Source organism: Triplophysa dalaica, chromosome 10 (genome assembly GCF_015846415.1).
Source record: "Triplophysa dalaica isolate WHDGS20190420 chromosome 10, ASM1584641v1, whole genome shotgun sequence".
Classification (NCBI taxonomy): domain Eukaryota; kingdom Metazoa; phylum Chordata; class Actinopteri; order Cypriniformes; family Nemacheilidae; genus Triplophysa; species Triplophysa dalaica.
This window is the reverse complement of record NC_079551.1, coordinates 8,950,043-8,960,327: the sequence shown is the minus strand read 5'-3', so window position 1 is coordinate 8,960,327 and position 10,285 is coordinate 8,950,043. Positions and strand designations below refer to the sequence as shown.

At 37.0% G+C, this 10,285-nt stretch overlaps 1 protein-coding gene across 1 annotated transcript; it reads left to right on the top strand.

The window, feature by feature from the left end:
* The first annotated feature begins 4,883 nt into the window (after positions 1–4,883).
* Positions 4,884–10,147, top strand: lpla (lipoprotein lipase a). The gene is made up of 10 exons (XM_056758308.1): positions 4,884–5,138; positions 6,128–6,315; positions 6,505–6,684; positions 6,826–6,937; positions 7,010–7,243; positions 7,329–7,571; positions 7,824–7,944; positions 8,054–8,233; positions 8,362–8,469; positions 8,587–10,147. The coding sequence occupies exons 1-10, from the start codon at positions 5,033–5,035 to the stop codon at positions 8,636–8,638; spliced, it is 1,524 nt and encodes a 507-aa protein (XP_056614286.1). The 5' UTR covers positions 4,884–5,032; the 3' UTR covers positions 8,639–10,147.
* The last annotated feature ends 138 nt before the right edge of the window (positions 10,148–10,285 follow it).

The window sequence follows — 10,285 nt, the reverse complement described above, 5'->3', positions numbered from 1 at the left end:
ACAAATACAACCAAATCAAACCTCAGTAGTGACAAAGTCATCCAAGACAAAAGTGAAAGACAAGGCACATGCAAACTGTGATAACAATCAAGGTTACCACATAATATATGTATATATTTTAACATTTCCTACATACACGTGCAAATATGAATGTTGTATTCCTTAAAAGTGAATATGATTACTTTCCAGTATTTGAGGTCTGAAAAAACACAAAGCATCTTTGGTGTTTTATGACCTGTTTCTCTAGTTCTTATTTTCTGCAAATAAATGCAAAAAGAAACAACAATTTATTTAAAACTTGGTAGAAATATTGTAAGTTGTTCACAGGAGGAAATAAAAATGATCATTTTACCTAAACACATACATATGATTTGAAAATCAGAAAAACTTTAAATTACTTAAAACTTTGAAATTACTTTGGTTATATATACTACTTTGTATTTTACATTTACTTATTTGGCAAACGCTTTTATCCAAAGCGACTTACATTGCATTTGATTATTAAGTGCAATATGGATGGAACCCATGACCTTGGTGTTGCTAGTGCCATGCTCTAACCACTGAGCCACAGGAAAGCTTTTATGTTTTTATGTAATGAAATGATACACAATTTTTTTTTTAAGTATGAAAGATATGTCCAAAGTTTCGACTGATAGTGTCCGTACAGTACACATGGAAAAGATTTAGCAAAATACAGAACTACACAAGTAGATGTGTCACATGACGAAAGTTCAACTGCACGCAAGCCGTATATGATTTCAACCTATTATTCACACTATCATTTCCTTCATCATACGCAATGAGTCTCTTGGAGTCATAATGGCGATTTATATCTCAAAAGGGTTAAAAAACAAGTGTGGGTGGGTGTTCCTTTTCCTCAATCTCTGCCGTAACCCTGCTTTCAATATTCCTCAGAAAAGTGGTGTGCTAAAGAAATCACATAGGTGTTTCTCATCATGGGCCTGATTTCTATGAAAGATTCAAAGTTCCCACAGTCTTTCAAAGTCATCCAGCTGTTGCAGGCCATAGCACCCTGCAGCTTGGACGATCCCTTAACAAGCCCCAAAGAGCAATTGTGTGTCAAATATTCCGTGTCTGCTTTCTAATCCGTTGCACTTGCTTATGTTCAGCTGTTGCTGTTTCACAGGCTTTACTAAAAGGCAAGCGAAACACTGAAGGCTTATCTCTCACGTGACTACCTAAAGGCTTATTTGCACGGTGAAAATCTCCAAAGCGCTTATTATGAATAAGAACATTTGAGAGAAGCACAACTGTCATGCTGTGCACATCGAATCTCATAAAATCCTATTTTGCAGTATATTTCTGTTTGGCCCTGTGAACAACAGATGATTATACAGATGATTAATATTCACCGTGGTACTATTTGACATTATGTGACATTTAACATCGCTATGTGTCATCATTTCAACACATCCGATGGGTGACGTTAAAGTTGTCTAAATTAAGCATTGAATATAAATAAACGATGAATATTAAAATAAACCTTACAACACTGCTTTTGTTTTGAGAAGTGAGACTTTTGACGTACTTATGCAAAAGAAAAAAATCACTTTGTATTTCTTTCATCATTTACTCACATGACATTCTTTCATCTGTAGAACACAAAAGAAGATATTTTGAAGAATGTTGGAAACAACATTGGACCCCAATTGACTTCCATTGTATGGACACAAAACCACTGAGACATTTCTCAAAATATCTTCCTTTTGTGTTTCATAGTAGAAAGAAAAATACACAGGTTTGAGCAATATAAGGTTGAATAAATAAAGACAGAATTCAATTTTTTTCACCCTTTAACAAAACAATCCAGTGATCGGTTCTGTATACCCACTGGGACACAGTACATGGTCCCCCGGTTGGTACATATTGCCACATAACATCTAAAACTGCCTAGTATCCTTTAGGGAGACTATGGTGTACAATATATGCTCGACAGCACATCACACAGCCCAGGCTTCCCTAGAGATCACAACCGAGGCTTTGGAAGCAGACGTTGTTACAACATTCACAGCTGAAACTGATATTAGATCCATGTCCGCCGGGATCCAACTCTGCAATAGTACTGTTTCAACACGGAGCACGGCGAACGTTGTACTCACAGCTACCAAGAGACTTATGCACTCATCTTATTTATGTAATCAAAAACGTTTGCTAATGTCACGACGAAAATGATGGATAAATTGGGCCTTTAAAGACAAAAGACATCAAAGTCAAAGTGTAATGAGTCACAGATTTCTCCAGATGTGTTTTATTTGGTGGTCTCACAAACATTTTGAATCGCTGTTTGCACGCTTATCCAAACCGTGTGTGATGAACTGCATGTAAATAGTGTTGTTTATGATGGACATATCAGTCGGGGTTTGTATATGGAGCGTTTTTGGCTTTTGCAATTTACAGTAGGTGCAAAGTAAATAAATAAAATGATTACACAGTTTTAGATTCGATTTATAAGATCTGATTTGTTTGAATATTCATCAATTGATATGGATTCTGGTTGTCAAACATAGGTGAAATATCTCCATACTGACACCCATGGTTATCCTGCCTGCTGTGCACCTTCATAATTCACTAAAACACTAAAATGTATTTGATGCAAATCAAGTGTCGTTACTAGAAGGACTATACATGTCTGTTTGGATAAGATACTTAGTTTAATATTCTGTTATCTAATGCAGATGTGCCATAAATGAGTAAATGTGTATTATATCCAAATCATTTTTGGGGCCATTGTACTGACTGTAGGGCTACATAGAAAACATATGTGATTTTAAACTTGCAAAGTTAACAAAGTTAACAACTTAGATTTAGAGATGTTTATTCACAATTTAATTCGATTAAAATGCTATTTATTGAAGCTAAAAACATATCACAAGGTTTCATTGCAGAGGGATCAGACTTTAATCCTTGTCTGTAGGAACTGGTATTCATATTTCATATTAATACATTTATGAAAAAAAAGGAAGTTCAAGCTTAATGTTTACATTGAGGTTGCAAGTTTTCAAGTTTGTTTGCTATGTTTCTTACTTTCCAATGATGGTTACAATTATAATCTTGCTGACATGTCTGTGAAACATTATGTTTTAATAAAACAAACAATGTACAATGTACAGTGTACCATAAAACTGTAAAACATGAAGAGATTGTTCACATTCGCTAACAAAAATATTTTCACCATATTAACTTTATTGCACTGATTTAATGTTAAAACGACAGTACAGCTTTCCTGCATTTCTGAGCTATTGTGCATGTTCATTTCTCAAGATCGCTTTTGCTATGTTTTCAAACATGTGGTTTGCATGAAGTTCTACTTTTGCCTAAGCAATTCGAAAAGTTTCTTTGTTTCTTTGTGAGTGAGTTTACTTGTGTCTGGAAAGTAGATTCGGGATTAGAAAGTATAAATGTTTACGCTTCGTGCGTTTAAGCACGTGAACATGAGAGACGGCATGTGCATGTTTTTCCTTTTATCATTGGTCCTGAATGTTCAGTCATGATCACCACATCTGGGTTGTTTAATGGAATGAGGGCTGTTTCTGGTTTGATATGGTGATGATGGGCATTTGAGATTTTAGACAAATATTATGTATAGCACAAATAAATCGCAGCGTGTCATTTCAATAACATTTTAATATATGTTGGGACTCAAATATGCAGAAATGTTACAGGGTTGACAGTTAACAGTTGATTATTGTTAATGTGTTTAGAAAAATGTCCGTATTAGCACATTTTTGAAAACACAAATGACATATTTGGACCAACTGGATGAGTTTCCTTTTATCATTGGTCTTGAATGCTCAGTCATAACGGTGTTGATAATCGCATCTGGATGGTTTTGAAATGAGGGCTGTTTCAGGGTTGATACGGTGATTATTCAAAGTCACATTTTGTACGATTTTATATGTTCTGTCAGACAGATATCACGGTCAAGTACAAATAAATCCCAGCGTGTCATCTCAGAATACCACTTTTACAGGGTTGACAGTTGATTAATTGTCACTATTAACATGTTAAGAAAAATGTCATTCAGAAAAATGTCCACATCAACACATAATACAAGTTGGCAGCTTCTATTTTGATGGACACACACATGATCTAAGTACCTCTAGTGTCCTACCTGTATTCCCACTAAAAGCCAGTGGTTTACGACATAATTTTTCTTCTCAACTGGTTTTGAAAGGCTCGGCTTGCTCTCTGCTCACCCCCGTCTGGCCAATGAGAGAGAGGGCGGCTAAACACACCCATTGACCGTCTCCCTGAATGGAAGTCACATTGATTTCTGTGGCCCTGTTTCATATGCTGCCAAGAGCACGCACACATGTTGAACACATTGTTTTGTTGGTTCCTGTGTAGGGAAACAGCCTCACGGCCCAAAACTACAAAGGTGTGTTTGGGTGCTGTGGGCTTTGATTCATTTTTACTTTAGTTTAGTTTTAAAGTTATATTACAAGAAAAATGAAAGACGTTAACGTTCAAGCTTTTTTATTTTTTTACTTTTTTTGGGCAGAATATACAAAGATTGTGATTTTTGTAAAACAATATGGATATTCATAGCAATTATGTAAACAATTAAATACTTCATTCAACGAAGTGATTAAACACAATGAAAGACATGGAAAGAGGAGACGAAATTACAATGCACTTCAAGGAGAAAATTACAAAAAAACTTTTTTACTTGAATATTTTTACTTGAATATTTTTATTTCTAGATAAATAAAGTCTACTTCAATCAAAAAGAGCGACAGTATTGAGCCCATTGTGTGGTCCGTGCCTTTTATTGGCCAGCTCACGCCTTAGCCCACCTCTCTCGACCAATAGGAGCCGAGACATTTGCATGAGGTCCCACAGTATAAAGACGCTTGTAACGGTAACACATCTTAAGTTTGAGAGAGACTCGGACGACATAAGCAGCGACCTCCATCTGGACTATTAACCTGCTGTTTTACTATAAAAATCAGGATCTTCATCGGCTTCGCTTTGAATTCAATCCGGCCGTCGGTTTTTAGACTATTTTATTATGTGGAAATTAAGCAATTTTGGTTTGATAACTTGGATATACTTTGCGTGCATTTCACCGGGTTGTACAACTACCATCGAGCCGACGAGCGAATCTACAACCTTTGGTAAATATGCGCTTTATATGCTTTATATACAATGCTTTGCATTAAAAGAGAATGCGACGTTGTGAAAGTGCTTTTTATAAGAAAAAGATGTGAAAAATGCAGGTTTCCGGTGCTAAAATTCAATATTTCGGGTAATTATGAGAGTACGTGGATAACGGAAAGCGTTTTATTGGACATGTATGACGAGAATGAACTTCAGTAAAGCTGAATAACTTAAATGAGGGGGTTCATACTAAATTTTTGTGTATTTTAATACCTTTATAAATACATTTCTGTAATTATATAATAATTTTGTATCTAAATACAATGCTCGCGACTGTTCAAAATCAATATTCTATACATTTCTGTTTTTGTTGTCATTTATTTAATATGCATTTTCATATTCAGTTTGTAAAAGTTAAGACTGAAACTTGAAAATCTGACATTTTTATTCGAATTAATATTTAATAATATATTTTTTGTTTTATATTTATATATTTTTAATATATTTATTATTTTTTGTATATTTATGTATTATTTATTAATATCATTTTATATCGTGTATATTATTTATGACGCTTATAAATCAGCACTTTTATGGTATTTGATTGGTCTGCTTTGTTTTACTATACTATCGATTAATCGATTAGTGAATGTGTCAGAATATCTCATAAAACTTATAAGACTATTTGACACCGTTTATAAAACTTACAATTTGACAGCAGCTTTTAAGTATAATGGGATAATATTTTGTTTTTGATTTGCAAAAACATACGAATTTGACAGTACTATTGTGAACACTATTTATAAAAAAATACATATATATATTTTGATACATCTTTAATTTATTTATTTGACATAAAATGTACAGTCAACTAGCACTGACTCTGTAAAAAGGGTCCAAATAGCTAAGCTTCTTTCAAGCTTTAATAATTCAAATATTTCAAAGCAGCTTACAAGTCAATTTGTTTATTCCTGTCTGTAACTCATGTTAACCCGTTCTCGAACAGATAACATCATGGACAACTCCACTGAATGGATGATGGACTTTAGTGACGTCGAGTCCAAGTTTTCTTTCAGAACCAGCGAGGAACCCGAGGACGATTTGTGTTATATAGTTCCCGGTCAACCCCAAACCATCAAAGAATGTAACTTTAATATGGAGACCCAGACGTTCATAGTTATCCACGGGTGGACGGTGAGTGCTTTTCTAGAACACCAGGAACATGTGTATGTCTTGTTATACAAAGTTTGAAAGAACAAAGTTTAACCACAAACCTGTTAGTTGAGCACGTAATCGCATTGTAAACGTTGCGTGACACCCATAAAAGAACGTGAATGAATGTTAAAACCGGTACTAACCGTGACATCAATGATTTCGTTTCAGGTCACGGGTATGTTTGAGAGCTGGGTTCCCAAGCTGGTGACTGCCCTGTATGAACGAGAGCCAACGGCCAATGTCATTGTGGTGGACTGGTTGACACGCGCGCAGCAGCATTACCCTACATCAGCCGCTTACACCAAGCTAGTAGGCAAAGACGTGGCCAAATTCGTCAACTGGTTGCAGGTATGTAAAACACACTAACTCTGAAAAACTCTGTGTTAAGTCGGCGCAAAGTTCAAGTGCTTTTTCAAACGCACCTAACTACCATAAATCTGAGAAAGTACATCTAAAACGTTCTCTTGTGTGTCTTGCTTTTTAAACAAGGCTGAGATTGAATATCCCTGGGAGAAACTGCACCTGTTGGGCTACAGTCTTGGAGCTCACGTGGCAGGAATCGCTGGCCTTCTTACCAAACATAAAGTTAACAGAATTACAGGTAAGCACATATTGTTTGCTAAGGCTCATTGGTTGGAGTGACGGTTGTGTAAAAAATCGGTTGTCTTACCAGGTTTGGACCCTGCCGGTCCCAGCTTCGAGTATGCTGACGCCCAGAGCACTCTTTCCCCCGACGATGCTCTTTTCGTGGACGTTCTTCACACCAACACCCGTGGCTCTCCGGACCGCAGCATCGGGATTCAAAGGCCGGTGGGCCACATAGACGTATACCCCAACGGCGGTACCTTCCAACCTGGTTGTAACTTCCAAAACACGATGTTGATGGTGGCCACTACTGGTTTGAGAAGTGAGTTATCCTCAAGACGTTTCAAAATCACGAACAACTGAATGTTAGAGCATTACCTTCAACACTGTTTCTCGGTTCTCCCCAGACATGGATCAGATCGTGAAGTGCTCCCACGAGCGCTCGGTTCACCTGTTCATCGATTCGCTCGTGAATATGGAACAGCAAAGCATGGCTTACCACTGTAGCTCTAAAGAAAGCTTCAACAAGGGCATGTGCCTTAGCTGTCGCAAGAACCGCTGCAACAAGGTGGGCTACGCCGTCAACAAAATCCGCACACGCAGGAGTACAAAGATGTACATGAAAACCAGAGATATGATGCCGTATAAAGGTGAGCAACTACATCACATTTCGTTACGAAAAGCAGTGCAAATTGCTTTCGCAAACAATATGAACAGTCATCATCAAGCCGTTCTTGTAAACAAAGTATATGCCTTCCAGGATGAGGTCCGGTCAAATGCACGATAATAGCTTCCTTCCTCTAAAATTACCCAAAGATTGTGCTTTAACTGAAATCCGATGTGTGAGATGTGCGAGTTTAAATCATCAAAAGCCTTTTCTAAATATAACCGTCTTCCCACAGTTTTCCATTACCAAGTGAAGGTCCACTTTTTCGGCAAGACCAAACTGAGCTACACCGACCAGCCGATGAAGATTTCATTGTACGGCACCGACAATGAGAAGGAAAACATTCCCTATGTTATGTAAGTTGCAAAAGCCCCTGGACTTTTCAACTTCACACAGTGCCCTAAATATAGTACAAAACAGTGTGAGATTGGACAGAAATGACGCTGGTATTGTTTGAATCTACAGGCCTGCTTTGAACACGAACACGACAGTGTCTTTCCTGTTGACCACAGACGAGGACATCGGAGATCTGCTCATGGTGAAACTTCTCTGGGAGAAAGACACGCTCATCAGCTGGCCCTGGTGGAACCCAGACACCTTCCACATTCGCAAGCTGAGGATCAAATCGGGAGAGAAGCAATCTAAGTAAGACATGTTTAGCTTATTAATGTTAAGACTGAAACTTGAAAATCTCACATTTTTATTCAAATTGACTACATTTTAAATAACATTAAAAATTCTTAAAAATTAACCCGATGACTTGTTTCGTACAGATTAATCTACAGCGCCAAAGAAGGCGAATTTTCCTACCTCGCCCGCGGAGGCGACGCCGCCGTTTTTGTGAAAGAAAAAGAAACCCAGTCGAGCCGCAAAAACCAGAGGTAAATTTGACCGGCCTATTTACCCGCCTCCATAAAAGTGACCTCCATAAATGTTCTCGTTTTATTTGTTGTGGGGGACTTTTATTTGATTAAACCTTCTGCACTTTACACCCACAGATTGCACAAGCTGAAGATGCACGGAAGTTCGTTCAAACAAAACACGGAGTAGAAGCACATCAAAACCAGCTCTACGGGAACCTGCACAGAATTTGCAGAGAACTGGAACGATGGAGAAGGACTTCTTCTGTGTTCTGAGCTTCGCCGTACCTAAATCCTGAAACACATGCCGCAAGAATCTCGAAAATGTTACTGCTGTGCAGTTTGAAACAAAAAAGCCACTTTGAAAACTGCTGAGTATTTCATAGCCTCTTGGGCCACAAGAGAAAAGAAACAGAAAATTCTGTCTAGACAATCTGTAACATGAATGGATAATCACATGCCTCTATGCAATACACACATGCAAGTATACTGTGATGATGTGTTTGTCTGTCTGCTTTGGTTAAACAAAAGTGAAAGTGTGGGGATTTTGCCATCATTTATTCACCCTAATGTCATTCCAAACCTGTATGACTTTCTTCTGTCAAACACAAAAGACAATATTTTGAGAAATATTGCTGTGGTTTTGCGTTCATGCAATGGGAGCCAGTGTTGTTTGATTACCAACATTCTTCGAAATATCTTCTTCTGCAGATGAAAGAAAGTCATACAGGTTTGGAATAACATGATGGTGAATAAATTATTCAAGAATCTTCATTTTAGGGTGAACTATACGTTTAAATACCTGAGTTTGCTTGCTGTCCACCAAAGAGACAATGCTAGCTGAAGTATTTTCTTTACTGTTGGACAAAAATGTTGCTTGAAACGTGTTGTTCGGTTTAGCTCTCTGACAACATTATAACGTCTGTTGCACTGTGAAGTAGTTTTCTTGCACCAAAGCTGTTTGCTAGCTATGCTAATCTTCTTTGCCTCGGTTTCAAAGCAACAGTTCAGTCTGGCCTGTATGTTTCTTTTTGCTTGCAACTGAATACAATTAGCTGTCACAAAAAATGGGACCAACATCTTTCTCTACTGAATCAAAATGATTACTGTACATATGTGTAATTTTCATTATACATACATTCATATACAGTTCTTCAAATGTCTACCTTTCTTTTGTTTCTTGGGTCATCGTCTGGCACAGGTCACTTTAAAGGCTTGCCTCCCTTTGATTGGGTTTCGTTTGGATAAACCTGCGAATGACATCAAACAATTTTGTCTCCTGATGCAATTACTGTTTTATCTCTTTACCCCCAACTCAAGCGATGTTTTGTCTGCATAAAATTTACAAACGTAAACTTTTATTATCACACGTGGGCCAGCCAGGATGTATAAAGACACATTTGACCTAAAGAATGAAATGTAGACGTTTTCTAAAAGGCCTGACAAGAATGACAGACCTACATGATAGCCACAAGTACACAAGCCACAGAACTGCAAATTGTTCTATTTATTGAATGTATATATTTGTATATTAGGCACATTATATATGTTTTTCATGTTTCTGCTCCTGGCTTTTTCTGTTGAGTTATATATCCTCTCTTTATTTTTATAAGCAAACAGCTGTTTTGTCGGATTGTAGGAAGCGATGGTTTTAATATTTGATGATTATGATGTCATTTTAATAAACGTTACTGTATGACAGGGGTTTAGATATTTAAGTAATTTGATCTATATATTTACAATTGCAATGTCTGTATTAGCATTTAATCAACTATTCTTCGGCAAACAGAAGAAATAAATTGCTCTGAATATTCTTACCAAATTGCTTTAATTGTGC